Here is a 25569-nt window from a genome sequence, read left to right as displayed (position 1 = left end):
GCCCCAGATGGTTACTCGGTGGCCTTTTATAAAACTTTTTGCAATCAAGTTGCCCCCTTGCTGCGGGACCTCTTTAACACATTTGCCCACGATGGAGCCATTCCTGAGGAAATGCTGGATGCATCGATTGTAGTTATCCTGAAGCCCGGGAAAGACTCAACTCTTTGCAGCGCATATAGGCCGATCTCCCTCTTAAACGTCGACATTAAATTATATACGAGCATCCTTGAGACACGCCTAGGCCCCTATATGCCCCAACTGGTGGAGCCGGACCAAGCGGGCTTCATACCCCAAAGGCAAACCAGTAACAACAGGAAGAGAGTGCTATACCTTATTGAAAAAGCTTCCAGCACGCAAGGGGAATGCATGCTATTGGCCATTGATGCAGAGAAGGTCTTTGACAGGGTCCATTGGCCCTATCTACAGCAAGTCCTACAGAGATTAGGCTTCTGAGAAAAGATGCACACTTGCATCCTTAACTGCTATTGTTCGCCCCAAGTCACAGCCTGGGCTAATGGCCAAACATCCTCCCGATTCCCCATCAGCAGGGGCACTCGATAGGGATGCCCCCTCTCTCCCCTCCTGTTCGCGCTGTATATGGAGCCACTTGCATTGAGAGTCAGACACCATCCCCTTATCACCGGGATCAAATTTGACAGAGGCACACACAAGTTCAGCCTCTACGCAGACGACATTCTACTTTCTCTCACCGACCCTGTCCAAGCACTACGAGCCCTTTTTATTGAACTGCATAACTTTGCGCAGGCCTCTGGGTTTAAAATTTATATGAACAAATCGATGAGGATAAAGACATGTTTTGATACTTTTTCTAAACTTAGTCTCATTAGGTTCCGTTCTAGATTCCCTTGGCACAGAATTCCATAATTTGGGGGACAGATAGGAGACTGATTTGCCACCCCATGTGAACACACAGCAGCCTCAGGAGACCTACATTAGAAGATTGTAAGCTCCTGTTAGGGACATGGGCTGATTGAAGAGCACTTTTCAGGGAAGGTCCCCCAGGGGCAAGAGAAACTACCAACTGATGATATTTTTCTGACATGGAAAGGTCCCGAGGATCAGCTACTTAAATTTCACGAATGGCTGAATAATCAAACAGAGGACATCAAATTCAGTTTAAACCATCACGCCAAAAATTGCCATTCCTTGACGTTGAAATTTATCCTTCTGAAGGCAGACTAAAAACCACCCTCTACAAGAAAAAGTCTGACAAAAATAAGTCCCTTCACTACTCCAGCAACCACCCGCGCAGTTTGAAAGACAACCTACCAGTGGGTCAATTTTTGCGAATCAGGCGCAATTGCGCCTACAAGGATGGATTCTTCTTTCATGCAAGTAAGTTGAAAGATAACTTACTAGCAAGGGGATACCCCCAAAAATTGTTAAAAAGAGCAATAAAAAGAGCTTGGTGGACCCTTCTGGATGCATTATTACAATCAAGCCAAAAAAAACTACTAGATCGGATAGTTTGTGTGTCCACTTATTGTCCAACATCGAATTGGCTTAAAAAACAGATTAGAAACAACTGGCATCTAGTCCAAGGGCTAGATGAAAAATTGAAGGAAATTCCTCTGTTTGCCTTTAAGAAGGACAAAAGTATAGCAAACCAGATTGTCCGAGCAGCAATGCCAAAGGAACGAATTCCAACAATGCGGGATTTTGTCAATTTACCCCCTGTGAAAGGACACCATAAATGTGATACTTGAGTGTGTTGTAATTCTACAATAGAAGGAGATCTGTTCAGTCACAAAGGGGTGTTCTGGAAACACAAAAGCTTTACAAATGGTAAATCCAAATAGGTCATCTATGCAATTCAATGCCCCTGTGAAAAAATATACATCGGGAAAACATCGCAGGAGATACGTCATCGGATATCCCAACATAAATCCAGAATCAGGAGAAATGTACAAACTGCCCCACTTGTAAATCATTGGTATACAAATTCTCACACAGAACAACAACTACAATGGACCGTAATTTCCAAAGTAGAACAAGATGCTAGAGGAGGTGACCTGGAGGCCAAGCTATCGAAACAAGAAGCAATGCTAATCATCAAATTTAACACAGCCACAGAAGGACTAAATGAATTATCAGAGATCTTCAATCTCTAATATTTGTCCGCACAAATCACTCAAGTTGTCTCAACAATCATCTATAATGCGAATGTGAACTGAGAAACATGGAGTTACGAACAGCGCCCAGGATGCAAGCATAAGAACTGCCCAAGTTGCATCCTTCATCATTAAACAACGTTTTAATTACTGCACTGAAATACACAGCACTTTAAGATAAATCAGAACCAGCCATACCGTATACCAAACCTAATCTGTTTGAAAGTATTATAAAAGAAATCAATCCAATTAGCAATCTTGCCAAGAAGGCATAAGTCAGTTGAAAGGTTCAGTGTACTTTGGAAAGTGTCAATAGGAATGTATGTAGCTGAATATCTTCAGGACAAACTGTGAAGAACTTTATTGACAACGCCCAAAAAATACTCACGATTGTCCTCAGCAAAACTACAAGCCCCAGAAGCCCAAAGAAACGTCTTGCGGCATAATAGAACGAGATCTACCGCAATCGAGAACACAGACGGGTTGAGAAAATGCCAGCCTGAGAGAGATGTGAAAAGGAACTGCGATTGAGGTAAATCACGCATACACACTGGTAACATTAGCAGCGAGGGAGGCTGAGTAATCGTAATAATGGCGTCTTCCAAAGGTCACGAAGCAAACTTAGAGCGTGTCACAAGCTTTCGCCACCACATCGGTTTTGCTTTAAATACCGCTTAGGAAGCACAGATTAGACTATAACTTCCAACTTGCCTGAGATTACATTTAGCTTGTGTAAACTTCCCGCCGATCATTGCACACTTTCAATTGAACCCCCGCTTTCTGCTCACTTTTGCAGATTAACTCCAACAATCAACGAGATGTTCGGCACAACGCTTGATGAAGAGCGACTTCCAAGGTATGCAAATCAAAACCGGATATGCCCTGATGCCACGACAGCAATAGGAATAAATCGTAAAAAAGACATTTTATTTGTTGTTACAGGCTTTGCCCAAGCCTAACCCATGGGACAACTGAAACCTCCATTGCGACCCAGCAGAGAGCATTGTGACAGTGCGGACATTAAGATAAGATTCTTATGCTGTTTATTTTATTCTCTTAGATTATTTTCTAGGGAATGAATGTCACTATGGAAGCTATCACATATATGAGAATTAGCTGAGGTAAGAGATCATTGCTCCCGCCGGGAGTGGGTGTGGATATTAATTTAAATTGTAAATGTTTTTTGTTAATATGATTCTATTGATATTATTTGTCTAATATTAGCTTGCAGAATCGAGCTACCGACTTGTTGAGATTTTCTCCCCTTTCTTTCTTTTTCTTTTTCCTTTCCCAAACACTACATCCATGATGCTTAAAAATTGTATATATGAGTGTGAATGCGGACAAACGAACGAATGAGTGCAAGAATGTGTTACTCAAGAAAATATAAACTTTTTTAGGTAGGGTACTTTTATTTCCCCCCCATTTCTTTCTCTCTCCTGTATATTCAATGTGAGATTTTTTGATAGAAAGAAAACTGTGATGTTTATATAAAACCATGTGGTGTTGATTTATTACTTGAAATAAATGGATTGATTCAAATGAACGGTTTTCTGAAGAACTAGTTTAACTCTGCTCTTCAGTACAAAGTTGTGAGAGAAATAGTTTGCAGTACTGGCATCTGGTTGTAGTTTCATAATTCTAAGGCTTGGCCTTACTGCAGATAAGCCAAACCCTTTGTTAGTTCACGCAAAAGTTTACATGACATCACGTCCTGTGACGTCATCTGGGTAGACCAATGACATGTGATGTGACTTACGCTACCCCTAGCATTTTGATGATTTGATTTCCATGTGGGATTGATTCCAGATTTTACAGTTTCATATTATGGAATATGGCCACAAGATGGGTATCTCTTCTCAGCATCAAACCTTAACAAATTGCTTTAGGAGGATGAGATTAGAGAGCAGATAACCAGTAAAATCTGATCTACTGTAATATCGTTTCAAGGGGCAATATTTGACCTTGGCAGTCTTACATAACACAAAGCCATAAGAGCAAGCACTTCACAAAAGATAGACTACATTTCATGTTTTTTGAGCACACAAAAGAAGGTTCTTTATGACAGATAATACATCTTATCGTACTGTTACTAAAACTGCTGGTCACACAGGGGTTCTCACATGTGCAACAGAAGCAGCCAACCAGTCCTTCTCATGACTCTCCTCTACTCCTTCACCCTCAAAGTCTGCAGCACTGCACACCGTGCAATGCAATGGTGATTCAAAATAAATAAAAATGATGACATGCCTGTCCCTTGTAGCAACAGCATCATTGGTCCATTCAGTCTGGGGGTAGGCCAGAAACATAAAGCAGGGCCGTCATAGGTAGCGCTATGAATGATTGGCGTCCCTGTTTTAAAACAGTGGGCTGCACAGAGCCTATGGATCCTGCCTGGAAACTGCAGAGCATCTGACGGCACTGCAGAATCTCCAAATATTGTGCACACAGGGGCAAATGGTGCCCAATTTACACAACTCGCCAGGGGTGTTTTTTCCCCACACAAATGGGACAAATCTCTTCCTTTTGTGCTGGAAATAGCCCAATCTGGCAACTTACAGCTCATATAAATTCCCCGTTAATAGGCATGTGTGTTACTTTGAAATGGAAATTAAGTGTAATGAACAGGAAGGGAGGACTACATTAATTCCTTTTCTAATCATGCCCACTTCCCAATCTTCAATAAACAAACAAATGCCAATACTGATCGGTTGTTCACTATTCAAAACCGGAACTTGAAAGCAACAATGTCACCACAGAAAATCAAATTCTATCTGAGTTAATCAAAATTTTATTTTAAACCATAGACAAAAGTAATTTCAAATAACACAATGTATCTCATTAAAACCTTTTACATATATTCATCATCCTCACATCACCAACAAATATTCATCCTACATCACAAAATTTCACTCACATTTGCTACACTTCAAGCACCCATTCACACTTGCTTTTTCACCCCATTTTACACTTCCCAATCTTGTCACTGGTTTGGTACGGTTCTTCAGTTTTGTTAATTCCACCCCATCCTGTGATGTAATGAAAAAGGGTGCATTAGGAGACGAGCTCTAGGGACCTGTTATGTCTTCTCATTTTACCCTGAGCTGTGGAGACCTGTGCCCGAAGATGGAAGAAAAGTGGCAGCAATGGGTGCTGCCGCAATGCAATAGATGGCTCAGAGGGAAGCCACTTCTCTCTACAATAGACCAAGGATGGAGTAGTGCCCATCCCTGCACATGTGTATAGGTGCCTAAACAGATGTTTGATTGAGACTTACCCAATTGGTATAACTTAGCTTACTTATAAGTACCTAGTATATGGTACCGGTGGTACCCAAGGCCTGTAAGTTAAAGTCTCCCAGCACTTATTGTGGTACCCTGGATGTGACAATGTGAAAACATGCATTCCAGCCTGCAACTGCAGATGGGCTCAGCAGTTTTAAACTGCTATTTCAACTCTGACATTCAAACTAATGGCAAAGCCCAAACCTCCCTTTTTAATATATATGTCCTCTCTACAGCATGCCTATCAAGTCCTAAGACATGGTGCAGTATAATAAAAAAGTATGACATGCATTTTTTATAAGTCCTAACAGTAAAACCCCCAAATTGTCATTTTTACTGCAGAAACGTTTGTATCCCCATTGACGAGTATGGGGTTACATGATGATAATCCAGCTGTGTTAACTTCTGAATGGGACCCCTAAAGTTGCTACGTCAAGGTATAAAAATATTTGTTACATTTAAAGTGACTTGATGCCCAAGTTGAATGTATTGCAATTTGTTAAGGAATGCAACTTTTAGAAAGTTGCAGATGTGTTGCCCAAGTTATCCAGTGGTCAATTACAGATGCTGGAAAGAAGACAGCCTTATGCCCTCCTGAGGATAAGTGTGCATGACTCCCAGGAGCGGGAACAATAGAGGCCTGCCATTGGCAGCAGTATCATCTCTCGCTGGCAGGAAGCTACACTGGTTGTGAGCCGAAAAAGTGAGCTATAAAGGGGAAGTCGCCTTTGAAGGGAAAATGGTGGACACATACAAAAGGGGCTGCTCTTTCCTGAGGTAGACTGGTTGGCGTCTGGGACAGAGAGGGGAAACCAGTTGCCAAACAAGTTTTTTCGCGGGCATGTAACCCCAGGTAGCCACACCGCTAGGGTGGGCTCAAGCTCCATACACCAAGAGAGGGGTCTACCGTCTTTGGAGTGGGAAGAATAGTGCACACTGAGATAGGTAGGTGCCACACATTGCAGGAAGTCGTCATCAGGTTGGGAGGGTCCTAGCAGCCCATTGGCTAGTAACTACCTAATCCCCCAAGGGCTCTTTCTGGGTATTAATGTTGCATCCATGAAACACTAACCTCAGACCACACCTGGAGTCGAAAAAGGACCAAAGAAAGACTTTCCTCCTGTTCCCTGGACTTGGCAAGAATGCCTGCACCAAGCACTGGACTGCACCTGCAGATCCTTGAGCTAGCTAAGGGAAGACTGTGTCTATGGTACCTGCCTTGTGAAAAAATCAGTCCTGAGCCTTGGGCAAAAGCGGTGTACCAGAAAAGTTAGTTGGCTGACTTCCTGTTACAGTATCAAGGTCACAAAAGCTAAAGAAGCCCGTCCTGGCTAGTTGGAAGCCACATTCGCCTGATGACCACTAACCACCGACACACAGTCCCATCTTTTAAAAGTTGCACTCAAGTCTGCCAGACCTGAGAGAGTTGTTTGAGTGCAATTTTACAGCACAAGACGGACACTAGCCTTTATTAAAGGGAACCACTGGCTTTGCTGTGACTGGAGATCAGTAGTTCAGTGCCAAGTGGACTTTTGCCAGACCAAAGAGGACTTAGACAGACATCATCCCTTGTGGCCAAATTCACCCCACCTTCCACTGACGATCAAGGAGTAGCTTCAGGAAGACCCATGTCGACCACAATGCATCCTAAACATCTTCAGTATCCTGTATCCCCTACATCAGGACTACTCTTGTTAAAAGTCTATAGCAGTTCATCCATAGAACCTGGAACTGGACTGCGGACGGCTTTGGCGACAAGGTAACAGTCCTATAACTCCTCTCTGACCATCTTGCCCTTCCCTCCTGATGGAGTTGGTCACCCAAAGTGGTCCGGAGTAAGCAAACACAGCCTTATTTATGAGGCCTTACAACATTTTTGCGCCACACTTGGGTCACTTTTTTTGATGAACTAGCGGTTAAAAAATGGACCATGTTGTGCCCTATCTACAAAGTGATGCATCTAAGCAGATGCATCACTTTGTGAAGCCTTGCGCTACATTCAATGTGCGTCAGGTAGAATATCTGCAGGGGTTGGGTTTCCCCCGTAGAAAGCCTCGTAGAAGTGGCGCAGTGAAATCTATCAGATTTCACTGCGCTACTTATAGGATGCCACTTTGTCAAAATCTTGCACCTGCCTCACAGCAGGCCTAAGACTGCTGCAGGCACATTTAACATGGGACTTGCCCATGTGTAATGACATATTGCTGTAGTTGTGTCCCTTTTGCAACACACTCCAGTAATGCGTCATTACTGCGCCTACAGACACGTCAGAAATACTGATGAATCTGCTCCTTGCGACATGGAGTGTTGTACATTAAACATTGCACATCCATTGTGTTGCAAGAGGCCACAGTTAAAGCTGATGCATCACTGTTTTCATACAGCTTTGCAACAGTTTTCCTAAATGAGGCCCACAATGCTTTAAAAGTTTACAGTGTTTTCGATCTACTTAAAAATCTATATTGTTGGAGCCTGCCAGTCATTTTGTTCATTTAGGTGCCTAAAAGTTATAAAAATAATATCTATTTCTATAAATTGTTGTCAGATTTATTTTGTGTTGTGTGAATTTCTTATTTCATATGTTTGGTACTTCTAAATGTTTTACACTTGTTCCTTTGTTTAAGCCTGACTGCTCGAAGCCACAGCCATCCAGGGATGAGCTAAGGTATATAAAACAAGCCTGACGGAACTCAAGTTGGTATCATGAGTGTGCAACACAGTGAGATCCCACAACCACACAATATTATACACCACTTGCCTCAATTAAATGTCTAGAGAATGAAAAAGTGGAGGAAAGAAGAGAGAGTACAGGAACATGGGACATGAATGGAGTTGAGGAAAGAGAGAAAAGGAGATGTAGAAGATGCAATAAATAGGGAAGAATGATAGAAAAATGTAGGAAATGGAGGAAAGGGAATGTAAGAGGAAGAAAGAAGAATGACAAACTATTTATAGAAGATAGATGGGCACAACTGATTGAAAAACACTCATACAGCTATCACAAATGCCAGGTGCAATAGGACTTGACTATAGCGCTACACTAGAAACCAGCTGTCTTGGCTGTTTAAATAGGGATGCTCATCTGCCTTTAAAAGCTATCTCATTTTATTCAAAGTATTTGAAGAACAGGCTTCAACATGTACTATTTGAGATCCTTGAAAAGCCTGGCTTCTTCGCTGTATTCAGAGACCACCAGCTTCTCAGATTCATAAAACAAATTGAGGTATAGATGATGGAGCTGAACTGTAGTTTGAAATAAATTGCTCATTTTGAAACAGGAGGAACATCATATTGTTGCCTATACCTCTTGCCCCTCCATACCTCCAATGTAATCTTTTCTGCTTCTTCCTTTTTGCCATTTATTTTTGCCACTCGCTTCAGTGCCTGGACAGCGGCTTCTTGTTTTCCTGCAAGAATCTGCCAGCGGGCTGACTCTGCAAACCACCTGCAATAGCACAAGCAAACAGCATCTCAAAGAGTATCCAAGCCATACATTAGTTTCACCTTCTGACTGATTATCAGAGGACCTCAGTTTTTGATATATTCTTGGTGTGATGGTACTCCAGCATGAGAGTTACTTATGTTAATACAGTGAGAATGATTGAATTTAAGATATATTATTCACCATATGGCAGGGAGAGCAACCCAGTTGTAGATGTGTTGACTGTGTGACAGGGTGAGTACCCCAAAGTCAGAAATACCTATTAGAACATTGGAATGTTGGGAGCTCCATTGAAAACAATGGAGTGCTCTGGGCTTATAATGGCTGGTATAAGCCTGGAGCTCCAACATTCCAATGCTTCTTTGTTCACAGCTCTGGCTGTGAAGAAAGGCTTCAGGGAACCTGAGGGGATTCCAATCCCCTCAGCTCCCAAAAGGCTTTGTTTTTTTTGTTACAACATTCTGCCCTCTAGTGACAGAATGTTCTAATAGCCTTATAGCCCTTCGTAGATGGGCTATACCGCTATTAAAGTCCCTCTCCCTTGTTAAAGGCCCTCGCCTTCAGCTCGGGGCCTTTAACGCTGGAGAGGGCCTTTAATAGCCGGTATAGCCCTCTACGGCGGGCTATAAGGCTATATTGTGTGACAGTGAGATTGTTCAATGACAGACATGCCTTTCATGTGACAGGTGATTATCCCACTGCCAAATATAATAACTTTGAGACACTTAAGGACAGATCTACTGACTGTGATGCAATAGCAATGCTTAAGGGGCAATATACGAGCTGGAGAGTAATAAACTATTGTTTTTGTAGTTAAAGCCATGGAAACGTACCAGGAGTAGAGGAAGAATATAAAAAAAGGCAGTGAGACAGCAAGTTGCAGCCAGCGCCAGTCTCTGATTACATAGGCCACAGCCACGAGGATCAGCTGTCCAACAGAGTAGCAGTACCCGTTCATGGTTCCGGTGATGGTGCGGACATTAGTGGGGATCCATTCCAGAGCTGAGGTAGTCACCCAAGAAAAGAAAACGATGAAGGCTAAATTAGCAAATCCCCTTTAATTAGGCATCTCAGACACTAAATTGGTCAAAACGTTTCCCAAATGGTATGACCTTTTTGCCTTGAAGTGCTTCATTACCATCTCACCTGACTTGCTCCTCACAGTACTTACCTTTTTTTAAGTTCAAGTTTTTTAAAACCAAAACATAGCATAGAATACAGAATGTAATACACTCAATCAATGAAAGGTATATGAGATACAAAAATAAAATTGAGAAGGCATAATAAAACGGAATCAATAAACACCTTTCAGTGGTAAACCTCACACAATGACAGACTTAGCAAACTGCTCAAATTAGACTTTCTTTTGTTTTAATACCTAAGCCCTCCTCCTCATCCCCTCCAGCTTCAAACACTTCTCAGTCTGTTTGTTTTCTTTTTCCTTTTCCAGTACAGCTTGAGGATGAATTGGCAGTTGAACACCTTCTATCAACATTAGCTAACATGGGTTTGAGGGTACTTGGCAGTAGTAAGTGCACATTATAGTTATGTTATTGCAGATGCCCCCTGGATGTAGTGCTGTAGCTGACTAGGAGAAGTGTGGCTCAGGGGTTAGAGGCGGCAGACCCGGAAGCTGAGATCGGTCCTGGACCAGGGTTCAATTCCCCGCCTCGGCGGGTCTTGGGCTAAAAATTCCACGGACTCGATAATTCTTCCTCCGGTGCCTTCTCGACTCACGGGTTCACACTCTGCGACTCTGGGCAATAGCTTGCTTAATCTCCACAACGGCCCCTCGCGGCGGGATGCCTGACTTTCACCTTGTGGATACCCGCTGGGGCTATCACACAGGGGAATATCAGGACGGGTTCCCTAAGCAAGCGCCGGGACACCCACTGCGGGTAGCTGTGCGCTATATAAGCTCAACTACATTTACATTTACATTTACGTGGTGCAAGGCGTTGGCAACCCAGGTATGTTTTATTGAGGCATACCATGAGATGACCTCTGGTGAAATCAAGGGATTACCAGAGAATTTCAAAGCGGGGGATGAAGTACCCAGCTCCTGATGTATTAGCTTGGAAATAGTTTCAGAAAATCATGCTATGAAAGACATGAGCTGCGTAGTAGGGTTGATAGATGGGGCTCTGATGTCCGTGTCAAATGTTGCTAAAGAAATTGATTGCTCCAGTTTGTCTCAGGGAAAATAGTTTGGAGAGAGAAGTGAAGTTGTATGCCAAGGTCAGACGTGAACTAACCATTAAAGGAGGATCTGTTTTAGAGGTAATTTGCTGATTTCCCTAGTGGAGAAAATTTGCACACATTGGGCAAGTTGGTTTGACAGAAAGCTCCTCATGAACCATTGGCGAACTGGTATGGACACAAATGTGGAGTTATTTATGGATGGGTGTATATAATGAGGGGAGGATAATAAATATTTACTCACTTTAAATACCTCCTCGTCTCTGGTTGATAAATTGAGAGAAAATGAGAGGTATGGTCTAATTATAGTTAAGTACCATTCCAAGTGGGTTGAATGTACGTTTTATGAGAGAATACAACACCAGTGTTGTCATTTGTTTGTTCAAATAACTATTTCAGAGGGAAGCAGTCTTGACATTTTTAGTGACAGAAAAAGTCACAGTCCATGGAGACCTTTTTGTCTTCTTCTGGCATTAATCATTGTTGTGTGTCCTTGTACATACTTCAAGGGAATGGAACAGTGTAGAGGGTGATTGCATGTTAAAGGAAACCATTCAATTGGGACTACCATCTGGTTCAAATGTCACTGATGTGGGCTCCGACACATTGTGGAGTTATCATAACATTCCTCATTGCACCATAAGAGTGGCTCCTTTCGTGTTATTGGCACTCGTCCAACAAGTTATTGCAAAATGGGGTCTTGGAGGAGAAGTGTTTGTTATAGGATTCCTGTCGTGAATGATGTATGCCGAAGAGTGAAGGAAACGCAAACTAGAAACAAACAGAGATATGGTCATTTAAAAAGAGTAAAAGAAGTGAATGTTCAATTTTTGGATGCTGTTGTTCCATTAAAGACTTAACTACAATCTGATCCCTTAAGTAATTATCCAGTGTCTTGTTAAACTCACACCTGGAATAAGGGATTTTTTAAATCGCGCTGAGAACACATCAATCGACTCATGTTAATGTTGCAGTGGAGTAAAGAAATCTGTGACTCTCCACTGTTATACTTGTATATTCAGTATTTTTCCATTCTATTCACTGCTTCCACAAACTCACCTTAAACATACAAATGCTGCTGAAAACAAGAGGGAGCTGTCCTCCAATCAGGCACTGGTTTACTGTCAGAATCAGCTAATAATATGTTTACTCTAATATTTCCAAAGGCTCAGGAGTATTGGCCATCACAACTTAAAGTCTAGGAAAGATCAAACAATGAGGAATGAGGAGCCTCTCATAAAATCAAAGGAGATGCCTGAAAGTAGCTACACCTGGTTCTCAATTTCCTCCTGCTATACTGACCCATCATCGTTTTCTTGAACAGCTTTAAAAAGAGTTTTAAAGTCTTTTATTATAGATTGGGAAATCCATGCACTATAAATCCCTTCTCTTAAGGCCAATTGTGCTCCTGAATATACCTTTTTTGGGAACTCCATTTACCTTTTTTTTCTAGGATTTTTTAGGATATTCTCTTCTGCAATGGAGGATCTGCAAACAAGACTTGTGACTTCTGAATCGGATGTATTGAGACTGGTAGAGCATCTTCCATTTCATCCAAGGGATATCTGTGCCGTTAATTCCTGAAAATTAATCCTATCTGTATCTTTCAATTCATAAAGATCAATTCCATTACATGATCATGAATGGGCATCCAAACACACGCTAGTTTCTTGAATTGCCTCAAAACTGCCTCTTTATATGTACTAGATACTTCATCCAAAGGAAACCCCATATTTTCCTTAACATAATTTATCACTTATGGTAACATGTCTCTTAGGATATACTTTCAAGTTTTAGTCTAGTACAGTCAACGCAGAGTCATCTGAATCATCAGAAACATCTGAATATACAGCAGACTCTGCTAGGTCCTTTTCCTTGTCCTTTTTTGTACCACAAAGAAGCCAACATTTCAGAAAATTAGCCTCTTTATGTTCTCTTCTTCTAATCCTCCCTGTTAGGTCTCTTAGATGAAGGAGAATGAGACCTGTAAGCTCTAGGCAAAGAGGAGGAGGAAGACGAGGAAGAGTGCCTTTACTTTGATGAATGTTTCCCCAAAGTGCAGCAAAAGAGAGACAACAATTTCAGAAAGCTGCAAACAACTCACTGTCTCAGGCTTGAATCTCAAATGAAAATTACAACACACAACTCCATTTACCTGCATAGTTTTCCTTTTTAAAATGAAAAGCTTGGATAATGTGCATCATTCATGAGTTCTACCCCGCTTCCGGGTACGCGATGTACATGAAACAACTAGACCACTCACCCAAAACCAAACTGAGACAGTAATTCGCATGTGCTGAGCACCATCATGAATCAGTCCACAAACAGCCTGTACCACCATAATGAACTGTGCTTCCCAGTAAAGACACTGAACAAAATTACATCCATTAGCAGCAGTAAGAGGTAGGAACGACAAGCAACCCTCCCCTCACCTGATCAGCACAAGCCTCCAACATATGCCCTCGAAACAAGGGACAAATTGGAAGCCTCCGACATGAATTAGGCTTATTGGCATGCATGTATCATTGACAGGGAACAAAAAACAGAAGTGCTCATGGAATGTTAGGTCTTATAGCTCCCAGCTAAGGTGGATGGGGTTAGTTAGCATTTCCGTTTTTTTGATTTAGGAGGCTTGAAAGGTAAAACCTCAATCGTGATGACTGAGATGAGGAGGAGGGACCTAGAGGAAGTAGACGCGATGCTATGCTGCACTAAAATGCTTGATGGCTTCACCAGAACTGATCACCGGAGCAGTACGTGTTATCACACTCCCATTTGGTACGTGTTGTCTCGCTCTAGCACATTCACTGTGTGATCAGGTCATACTCAACATCATGAGCAGGTAAGTCAAAGCACATGGACATGTCGTTTGGTAGTGTCTGTAAAGTTGTGGGCCCTTGGCCTACATGCTAGATCAACAATGGGCACAGACACAAGAGCAGGAACCTTTGGATCTTTTCCCCTTTCGGCAATTGTGAAAACAAAAATTCTAGGGTTCTATGCAGTGTCCATGGCCAATGACAAACTCTGAGAGAACCTCTTTTAAAAAGCTATTATTTTTTCTTAAAACAGTTTTGTTTCCTTAAAACAAAATAAGCTGCTTTTGAAAAAAAAAATTTTTTTAAACTATTACAGACATGGAGGTTTGTTGAGCCTTGACGTCCCATATCCCTATGATTGTGGACAATAAAATTGAGTCACAATTTGAAACCTACTTAATTAATATTAATTAAGTAGGTTGAAGTGCGACACAGTCTGAATCTGAATTTTGCAAACCAATCTATTATTAAAGAGCCCAGCTCACACATAAAAACTGGTCGCTAATTGACCAGACCCATTAGCCGACTGCCATGTTCTCCGTTGAGGGTCAGGAGAAGGAGGCAGAAAATGTTGGAATATCTGAGAATGGTAGAGATCGAGATCATTATTCTTCAGGAGACGCATCTGTTAAAATCGGAATGGGAGGAGGTTATAAAGAAGCTAAAATGGGTGGACACCTCAGTGTGTATGAACCAGAGTTGTTGTGTTAAGGGGTTCACTATTCTTTTTAAGAAGGCAGCCAAGGCAGTAATACTGGAGACCCACTCGTATCCTAAGGGGAGATGGGTGGTGGTAAAAGTTAAGATTCTGGGAAATTCTTATGTTATTGCAGGCTTTTACGGCCCTAATTTGGATGACCCCTTACCTTTACAATCTCTGTATAATAAATTATTTGAGTTCTCTGCCCCCATTATTTAGGGGGGGCAATTTCAATTTATTACTTAACCCCAAGACGGACAGGTGGCCAAATGTAAAAACGCCCCTAAAACCAAACCTACCCAAAATGAGAGCATACTTGAAACGTAGTATGCAGAATTTTGGGTTGTTGGATGTACGGAGGAAGAAAGGGGTGGGGGAACAATGATTTACTTTCCAGAATAGGAGACATGGTCATACCTCTAGGATCGACTATTTCCTAGTTGAGAGAGGGTAAGGCAGGAAGGTTAGAACAGTGGAACATTTACATGCCCATTTGTTGGATCATTCATCCGTTTGCCTGAGCCTGAAGGTGGGCAAAAAATCCCCACCCTCAAGGTGGACTCTGGATAGAACTCTATTGTCAGACTCACAAGTGAGATCAAAGTTGAAGGACAAAACTGTAGATTATTTTTGTACAAATGGCACGGACACGTCACCTCTAGTTACCTGGGAATCTTACAAAGCTGTCATTAGGGGGAGGCTGGTTGGGATTGCTGCATATAAAAATAAGGTCAGAAAGGGCAAAATAAGCTCTATAGAAAATAGATTGAAACAGCTGTAAGAAAAGGTGAGTGGGAGAACGAACACAGGATACACAGGATGTGAGCTCTATGGAGTTGGAAATAGGAGAAAGGAATGAAGAATTACCTTTTATTTTGGAGGGAATAGACAGGAGAAAGTGGGAGGCGAGCAAGTACGCGCACCATGAATTTGGGAAAGGATGCAGTAAGCTCCTGGCTTGGAAATTAAAAATGGATCAGAACCAAAACAGGACATCAGCCATTAAGATAGAGGGGCAGAGCTCACCCAGTTGTGGGGACAAAGAGATAGACAGTGCTTCCATAGATTTTTTTCAAACCCTCTATACAGATGATGTGGGAGCTACGGAGGAGCAGGTTAGGGGATATTTGAATGATTTGAAATTGCCTTACTTGTCAGATGAGCAAAGGGGGTTATTGAACGCTGAAATAATGATTGAAGAGGTAGTAGGGGCAATAGCGAGACCGAAGAAGGGGAAGGCGGCAGGTCCCAATGCCCTCCCAAATGAGAATTTATCTGTCCCTTAAAGATGAGATTGCCCCTTTTCTAACAAAGCTATTTAACTTTGTTTTCCTCGGAGGGTCTGCTATCCCAGAGTCCTGGAAGGAGGCTACTAGCTACCTCTTGTTAACCTCATCAGCGCAGCACAAATTTGTGCGCTGTGCTGAACGTTCCATTGGGCTTATGGAACCATGACGGAACGGTTCCGTCATGAGCACAGGTCAACCGACGCTCATGACGGAACCGTTCCGTCATGAGCATTGAAGGGGTTAAAAGCAGGGAAGGACCCGAAGTGATGTAAATCCTATAGACCTATCTCATTGCTGAATAGCGACTATAAGATCTTTACGCAGATTCTGCCTGGGAGACTGGGAGGGGTAGTGGGCAATCTGATACATCAAGACCAGAAAGGGTTTAATAAAGGTAGCCATATTCACGAGCTGACACAAGAGTTATTAGGGGCAATAGACATAGCAACTCAAGGAGGGCTCCCTCTTTCAATAATTACCTTTGACGCACCAAAGGCTTTTGATGGGGTAAACTGGCCCTTCCTGCATAGAGTCGCAGAGTCATATGGGTTGGGAGAGGCTTTTGGTAGGGCTTTGAAGATGATCTATAGAAGCCCATCTGCTAGGATACTGGTAAACGGGAACCTCACCCAAAAAATATTCATCTCAAGCGGTACAAGGCGGGCTGCCCTCTCTCCTCTCTTCTTTTCAATATTTAGATTGAACCCATGGCTATCAAAATCAGGGCCAGTCAACGGATTTTGCCATTTGAGTTTAGGGACTGGGAGAAGAGGGTAGCTTAATACGCAGATGATCTGATGATATTTACAAGGGATTTGTCATTTTCACTCCAATAAATTTCGCCCCTTTGAGACAAATTCAGGGAGGTTTCCGGGTACCATATAAACTGGCAAAAAACTGACGTGATGAAGTGGGACTTGCAGAGTAACAATCCTCTGGTGAAGGAATCAATTAGGTATTTGGGTATTACGGTGACAAAGAGTTTGGAAGACACTGCACGGGTGAATTTTGAGAGGGTAGCAAATGAGTCCAAAAAGTTAATAAAACCTTGGGCAGGGCTTCCACTCTCTTTTTGGGGACGATCGAGTCTCTTGAAGATGGCGATACTACCAAAATTCACTTTTCTGTTTGACTCAATCCCTTTGGAGTTTAAGAAAGTTTGGTTTGACAAACTGCAGGGTACACTGTCTAGTATTATTTGGGCTTCTAAATCAACCAGAATTGCATGGATAAAACTCTGTAGGGGGAAATAACAGGGAGGAATCGCTAGCCTAGATGTGTCCCAATATTGTAGAGCATTTCAGTTTAAAGCATTTAGAATTCTACTTCAAAAATATCCAAAGTATCCGCTGTATTTACAGGCGATGACTCAGTTAGAAGGAGACCACTTTTTATATAAATTTGTCCATCCGAAGTTTTTCAAAAAAGTAAAATTCAAGATACCCCTATCAGCATGTAAACTTTGGTGTCAGATCAGAAGAGTTGTAGGAATTCCTTATTACAGTAATTGTGCCCCAATATGGGCATCTCCAGGGACTCCTGAGTGTTTGAAGGATAGCCTTTCAGGCATATTAGTAGACACTGGAATAACGAGATGGGACCAGTTATTCGACGGGAAGACTCTGATAGACTGGGAGCAGTTATCACTAATGACGAAAAGGGGTATCTCCAGATTTAAATACTATCAGTTGGCCTGTTGGGCAAAATCATTGGCGAAGGAAGCAGTGGGTAGTAGTATATTGGAAGAGAAGTTTTTAAGAAGTTTTCCACCAAAAAAGCTAGGTATCAGACTGGTACTGGGTGTTTGTACTAGCTGGAGAAGAGGATTTCACTCTTCCTATTAAGATCTGGGGGAAGCATCTTCTGTCGGGGGACATACAAAGTGCTTGGAAAGTATCTATGTCTACTCTGTGGTATGTTGTTTGTGCTGCTTCACTCAGGAGAAATCATTTATTGACACTACACAGGGCCTATTGGTCACCAAAAAGGCTAACAAGGATGAATAAGCAGTTGGTCAAGTGTTGTCCTAAGTGTGGAGAAAAAGAAGCGGACAACCTCCATATGTTCTGTCATTGCTCGAGCCTCCAGGTGTATTGGCACGATGTAAGTGAAGCCCTTTTAATAGCATTGGGCATGAGCCTGGAGGTAAGCATGAGTTTAATTATGTTTGGGGTTGTGTTAGAGGAAGAGACAAGGGTAATTCTGGGCAGCAAATGGAGGAATCTATTGTTTGTGCTGATACTGTTAGCAAGGTGTAAAATTTGTATAAGTGGGTATTGCAACACCCTCCCTTAACGAGGGAGTGGTTGGACTCAATAGGAAGGGTATTAGGAAACTGGACTTCTGGGACATCTGAGATCAACATTTTTTGTTTTGATATTTTTACACTGGTGTTTTAATTCCATTAAAACTGGTTCAGAAGTCAGATGATTAAGCAATCTGGCAATAACACCCGGGCTCCCAGGTTGAGGACTGGTTTTTCTAGCCCTTTTCTCCGGGTTGGCCCTGAAGGAATAGGAAGATTGGGGTTTTACTACATGACCTTTTTCACCGGTTGGAGGTAGGAATAGTATCCCCCTGGTTCTCTTCCTTTTAGACTATTGAGTGCACAAAATTAGGACAACAACAAAAAAATATGTCCTACTCCAATTTCATAAGTGACAATCCACTCCATTGACAGTCATAGTGAAGACAGAGGGCCTGTGCTCTCTCTCCCTTTGTGGACCTAAGGATCTTGCTCCAGAACCATGGACTAGAGGAAAAGTATTCCCCATCATGATAGCTGGAACTAATGTCTGATGTGTTTTCTCCGAAGCAAAGGAGTCATAAAATGTTGACATGAAGGGAAAGAGGCAGGCCACCAGAATGAGCTCCGGTGACCATTGAGGATAACAGCTGCACGATAACTCTTGCTGCCATACACGAGCTGTCTTGTGAAGGATTACCGAGAAAACACAAGAGAGAGTAAGGGATTGTGTCCGCTTGTAATGGACGAGGAATATTCCTGTTCCCCTGGACTCAGATATTTGTAAAACAAATGAAGGAGTATCTCCCGATGTGTGGGCTGAAGGTTTTCCAAATCGGAATATTTATTCCTTTTCTAAAAACCCCTCACTCACCACCTAGTGGTGACATGCTTCATCATCGGGGTCCACCCTGGTGGCCTAGCGTCACCAGGGTGTGCTTCGACACCTGTATTACAGTGGAGCAGGATGTGGGATGTGGGTGCAAAAAAACGTGTTAAAAATTGTCCTGGTTTAACTTTGTAGAAAATGAATTTTATTGAAAAGTAACTGGACAATAATAAAATAATAATAAAATAATAAAGGTGAGATACTGGAAGGGGAGTTCCGACCTACGTATCTCAATATGTGTTCATAGTGCAATACACTATGAACACATATTGAGATACGTAGGTCGTAACTCCCCTTCCAGTATCTCACCTTTATTATTTTATTATTGTCCAGATTGGCTCCATTTTACTTTCAGACCATGCCCCAGTTTTTGTAGATCTAGATCTACTCCCATTCTCTCCACAATCTGGCAGATGGCGTTTTAACAATGCTTTACTTTTAGACCCCACTTTTGTTACTGAATTTACTGCTTTTGCCAAGGATTTTTTTCTTTTAAATCAAACCCCTGATTCTCCCTTTGTTATGGTCTGGGATTCATTTAAAGCAGCCTCTAGGGGTTTTATTATTAATTTTGTGTCACGGCGGAAAAAATTACAAACTGACAAATCGGAGAAAATATTAGCTGATATCAAGGCTTAAGAACATGCTTATTACCTCTCTAAATCTGATTCATCCCTTAAGGCTCTTATAGATGCAAAAATCTCTTTTAATAAATTTACAACAGATGCCGCTTCTAATACTCTACTTAAATGTAATTCTAGATACTATGGAGGTAAAAATAAAAAGGGGAAGCTCTTGGCTAACTACTTAAAGATTCGTAAAGAACGCACAAAAATCCAATCTACTGAAACCTCTTCTGGTGAATCCACTTTTAAAGATAAGGAAATTCTTGCAGAATTTGCTAAATTCTATGACACGCTTTATACTCCAGAACAGACTCCTACAACTGATCTTCTTGCTTATTTTCATTCTATCCCTTCTCCCCCGCTCTCTCATGTTGATTTTCACACTTTGGAACAAGACATTTCTCTTTCTGAAATCTCCCATGCTGTTTCTAAACTTCGCCATGGCAAATCTCCAGGCCCGGATGGTTTTACAATTGAATTCTATAGCCATTTTGCTTCTCTTCTTATTCCTAAACTCCTATTTTTGTTTCAATCTTTTTCTGACACCGGTTCCTCTAGCGGCTCCTTTCAACAAGCCTTAATATGTTTAATTCCAAAAGAAGATAAGGATCACTCCCTATGCAAAAATTATAGACCAATATCTTTGGTCAACACTGATTACAAAATTCTAGCAAAAAGTTTAGCCTTACGTATGGACCCTCTTTTACTGGATATCATCGGACCAGAACAATCTGGTTTTGTCAAGGGGCGTCTATCATCAGATAATTCCCGAGTTTTTTTTAACATACTTGGCAAATCTTCTTCTCTCACTCTTCCCTTCGCAGCTATCTCCGTAGATGCAGAGAAGGCTTTCGATCGGATTGGGTGGGTCTTTATGTTTCAGGCTTTACGTTGGATTGGTATTCCTCCTAAATTTATTTCTACTATATCTCTACTTTACTCTAACCCCCAAGCTTCTATTTTTGTTAATGGAATGTTCTCGGATTACTTTTCTCTCCATAGAGGAGTTAGGCAAGGTTGCCCACTGTCTCCCTTACTTTTTATTCTAGCCTTAGAACCCTTCCTTACTAAAATTTGTTTAGCTGACACTATTTCCGGTTTTCATTTTGGTTCCCAACAAGTCAAACTTTCGGTTTATGCCGATGATATTCTTTTCTATTGCTCCGACCCTGCCACTTCCATTCCTTCTTTTCTTCAACAAGTTTCTTCTTTTTCTGCAGTTTCCGAGTATCGCTTGAACGCTGACAAGTGTGAAATTCTACCTTTAAACCCTCTCTGTCAGAAACATCTTTTTTCTTCTACAGGTTTTTCATGGCAACCATCCAAAATCAAATACCTAGGGGTGTGGTTTGCTGCCTTGCTATCCGATACTCTCAAACTAAATTTTGATTATGTACATAAAAAAATGGATACAGCTATCACTCGTTGGCATCCGCTCTTTTTATCCTGGTGGGGTAGACTCAACTCTATAAAGATGATGCTTTCTCCCCTGCTTCTTTATACTATTTCTATGCTTCCTTTACACATTCCCCACTCTTTCTTTAAGAAGATTGGTTCTTTGTTACTGAAGTTCCTGTGGAACGGTAAACGACCTCGAATAGCTCTCGCTTCTTTGCGTAAAGACAAATCTCAATCTGGAGTACGCTTTCCCGATTTCAAACAATATCACCGTGCTTTTTCCCTGAAACAATTGTCTCGCTGGTTTTCATCTAATTTACCACATCACCCCCCTGTTTGGCTAAACATGGAATCTTCCTTCATTTCCCCTTTTACCTTCCGTGAATTCTCATCTTTTACATCTTCCTTAACCCGTCTCGGCTCTCCTATTCTTTCCCACTCTCGTAAACTTCTTTTTCCCTACTTAAATTCTTCCTATCCGTCTCTTCTCTCTCTTCACGACCAACCGATTTGGAATAATTCCCTTCTCAAAATCAATAATCGCACCATATATTGGAAATCTTGGCATTCTCGAGGACTATCCTGGATTTCTCAATTATTAACTCAGGATATACCTCTCTCATTTCAGAATCTTCAATCTCTTTTTTCTTTGCCCGCTTCTGCCCGATCACAATACAACACCCTTTACCCAGTCTTGCTCTCATATCTTCAAAATCTTCCATCTTCCAACGAGACTCCTGTAGATCACGGAAACACTTCCCTCCTATTGGAAACTTCTCCCTCTGCATCCATTTTATATAATTCTTTCCGTCTTACCAATGATAGATTAAAATCTCGTACTAAACTTGCATGGGAGCGGGATTTTTCTCAGACCTGGCCGGTCCTTTTTTGGGATAAAATTTGGACTAAACTTCATAAGACCTCCAGAGCTGCTAACGCTACCCAGACTTTATTTTTCATTTATCACAGAATTTTTTTTACCCCACTTGCCTTATCCCGTTTTTCAACAGACACTCCCTCTTCCTGTTGGTCCTGTCCATGCCCCTCTGCTGATCTCAAACACATGTTGTTCGACTGGCCACCTATCTCCCAGTTCTGGCAATCGGTCTGGAAGCAAATTCAAAAGATTTTTCAATTTCAGGTCCCCTTCTCGCTCTCACTAGTTTTCCTTGGTTCCCTCTCGTCGGATCTCCCTTATTCCTCCAGTCATTACCCTTTACTTGACCTTTTCCTTGCCATAGCTTTGCATGTTATCACTTCTAATTGGATTAATCCTGGTGGAATGCAATTTGTTTTAATCATCGTTTAGACACCAATTATGTATCTCCCATTTCCCTAGCTATTAAGCGTGACCTGCTTTGGCTCCCTTTGGTAACTTATCTCTCCTCATCAGCTCCTGTTCATCCCTCTCCTGCTCCGGATACAGTTGAAGTTCGTAAGCCCCCGTGATTCCCTTACTTTTTGTTTATTTCTTCACATATTTGATTACTACTATTATTGTGTTTTTTATATATTGTATTTTGCTTATTGCATTCTATTTTTTATGATATGTTCATATTTTCATGCTTGTAATGCTTGCTTTTATGGAATTTTTTATTTTCGAATGATTACTTCCTCCACCTGCTTATTGTAACTCTTCTCTATCCCCTCCCCTTTCCCGCATTCTTCAATAAATCAAACTTAAAAAAAAATTAATAATAATACATCAATACCTCTAGTGCTTCTTAATATTATTTGCAATTTACTTTACAGGTACAAACACCACCGATTTAGAAATTCAAACTTAGTGGCGGGGGCTCAGAGATGGGAAAGAAGTTTTTCCAGATTCAAAAAGTAATGATCTATTGGTTATACTCCAAGCTACTCTGTTTGCTGCTGTCCTCACAGGTGTGCTATGCCCAACTCTTAGAAAAAAAAGATACAACAGTGCTTTGTCTGTGACATATGCCAAGGGCATCAATGTGAGGGACATAAGACGATGCATATGTTGCTTGTGGAGGTTCTGCACTTAAGCTGTTCACTGGAGACGATGTTGTCATCACTCTCTGAACGCCAGTGTTAGTGGGTAAATGTTTAGAACAGGTAGACAATAGCCCGGCAAGAAGCTACAAAAGAGTAGTTCCTTTGGGCCTTTTTTTATAATCCTCGTCTAAGGTTGTTTTAGCCCATGTTTGATAGTCTTGCGCATCATGATTTGACCACATTGCATGTGGACAGCATAAGACCTCACCGATCGGAAGTCTGGACTCTGATTTTATCCTGCCTGACTAAACTCCTAAGCAGCAAGGGGCAGATTTACAAGCCCCTTGCGCCGCTTTTACGCCATTGTTGCGTCACTTTTGTGACGCAGCGGCGGCGCAAAAGATGCACCATGGTGCGGGGTATTTACAACATGACGCATCTCTCAGATGCGTCATGTTGTAAAGCCCTGTGCCAGAAGAGGTGTACCATCGCAGGGGGAGGCGTTCCCGCGCAGGAACGCCTCCCAAAAGTGGCTGAGTGAAATCTACAAGATTTCACTCAGTCACTTTTGGGCCCATGCTGCGTCAAAACCCTGCGCCTGCTTGAAGCAAGCATAAAGATTGACGCAGCATTGTGCACAATGGGCCCCCCTGATCATTGCTGGAGCTGTGTCGCGCTTGCGACGCAACTCCAGCAATGCGCCGCTTTTACGGCACAGATGCATCTGTGCCGTTTTTGGCCCATGGTGCGCCGCATTGTAAACGCGGCGCATCAAGGGTGGCGGAGCTGCGGCGCACAATTACTGGTGCATCCCTGCCGATATGCAGTGATGCACCAGTAATTGTAAATCTGCCCCAAACTTTTTAGTCAGTAGGTGTTTCACATGTGTGAGGGATAGGGGACAAGAAATTCATGGCTTCAATTCTCTGAGTTTGAGGCAGTTTCATCCCTCAAAAAACAATGACTAACTTCTGGCTGGTGGTCTGGTACCACTACCCATAGATTTCAAAATAGTGGGGTTTGTCAGTTGTATAAGTAACTACTCACAGTGTAATTAAAGTCACGGTCTGATCCTTCCATCTTTAGAACCTTCACTTTGAATATCGCTAATTTGAAGGACAAGGTGTGTTATATTTATTGGTTCCGATTTCTCCTGTAATTTGTGGTGATTTTCTTGCACGAATCCTGGTTAGTTGAGCCCTGTGACCTATAAGCCTTCTGTTTACCTTCTCCCTAAAGGCTAGATGTCGTGCTCCAGGGAGTGCAGTGCGCTAATTTCCTTCAAACTGGTTTGTCCGTAACATCTATCAAAACGTCATTCTAGAAATTTCACGGCAATCAAACTGAGATTTGATCTAAGAGTTTCTTTCTAATTAGTTAATTATTAGTGCAACCTTTTGGGATTGCAATTTCACCACAGTTAGAAGTGCTCGTTTAGCAGCTTGATGAGACGCTTGCCACAAGAGATGCAGTTGACATATTCTGATTGGGTGGTTTTGGTCTTGCCCGTTTTCAGTGATAAATTGGGTCTGCTATGGGCAAGTCTCCTGACCAAACTGGGTCTTTATGGGGGTTTGTGTTATGAGGGATGCCCAGGGAAGATTCCTACAGGATATTGTAATGTATTCTGGAGATGGCTGCCCTCTAATTATAGCCACCCAAAGGCTTTGAGGTTGTCCAGAACTCCCTTTGAGAGTTCTTGATGTCAATTGATGCCAGCATCAAGGCATCATCCCTAAGACCTCTCAGTGCCATTAACCTAATTCCCCTAAATTCAAGCCCTCCTGTGCAGATATGTATTCTTAAATCAGCTGCCGATCAGGCCAGTCTTCCCCGATGTACTGGGATCACAATTTGTGATTCTTTTCTCCTTCAATGTCATTCTTCTACTCTTTCTCAGAGACAGTGCCACCAGTACCAACACAAACACTTTCTTTCATCCAGACATTGTTATCTGGGTACTCATCACCTTCACAATCCACTTCAATAAGCCTGGATACTGGGAATGTATTAGACATGGAAAGTATACTCTTTCAACTGCATGACCCATGTCCTTACTCTAGCTGACACCATGTCAAAACATGTTCTGAGAACATTTTCCTACAAAGGCTTGCGATTTGATCTCCCACAGTGAAAATACTAGCCCCTAATATATTTCTAAACATCTTTATAGCACAGTTCATTTTAATCCATTTCAGTACCTGGTACTACAAGCATTGTTCTTTTCCACTCTATCCACAACTTGGAGCAAAACAGCTCCAAGCCCCTTCCTACTAGCCTCGGTCAACATGATTGTCTCCCTCACAGGACCAATGTCTTCAAATCAGAATCACCTTAAAGTTCAGATTTTACAAGTTCAAATTCCGCACTGCATGCATCACTTCAGAGAAATGTCACACCACTTCTACATAAACCACTAAGACCTTTGGTTTTATCGGCCAGAATAAAGATTAACCCACTGTAAAATTCCACCATCCCAGGAAAAGAGACAATCTCCTTCTTGGATTCTAGCATCTTTAAATTGCAAATGCAAACTCCACTAATTCACTCTTCGGCTTCACCCCTTCACTGGACACTGTGTCTT

The 25569-nt window shown here is 41.9% G+C and overlaps 1 protein-coding gene across 1 annotated transcript in view; it reads right to left on the bottom strand.

Annotated features, from left to right (window-relative positions):
- Positions 1-25569, bottom strand: part of LOC147691769 (solute carrier family 22 member 6-A-like) — a 557304-nt gene that overhangs the window by 318608 nt on the left and 213127 nt on the right. Inside the window, exons 4-5 of the mRNA XM_086938063.1 lie at positions 9692-9860; positions 8738-8861 (exon numbers count right to left, since the gene is read on the bottom strand). Of these exons, the coding sequence (XP_086794189.1) occupies positions 8738-8861; positions 9692-9860 (293 nt within the window). The remainder of the gene's footprint in view (positions 1-8737; positions 8862-9691; positions 9861-25569) is intronic.

This window comes from Lissotriton vulgaris, chromosome 9 (genome assembly GCF_964263255.1).
Source record: "Lissotriton vulgaris chromosome 9, aLisVul1.2, whole genome shotgun sequence".
Lineage (NCBI taxonomy): Eukaryota > Metazoa > Chordata > Amphibia > Caudata > Salamandridae > Lissotriton > Lissotriton vulgaris.
The sequence above is the reverse complement of the archived record's forward strand: the minus strand, read 5'-3'. Positions and strand labels throughout refer to the sequence as shown.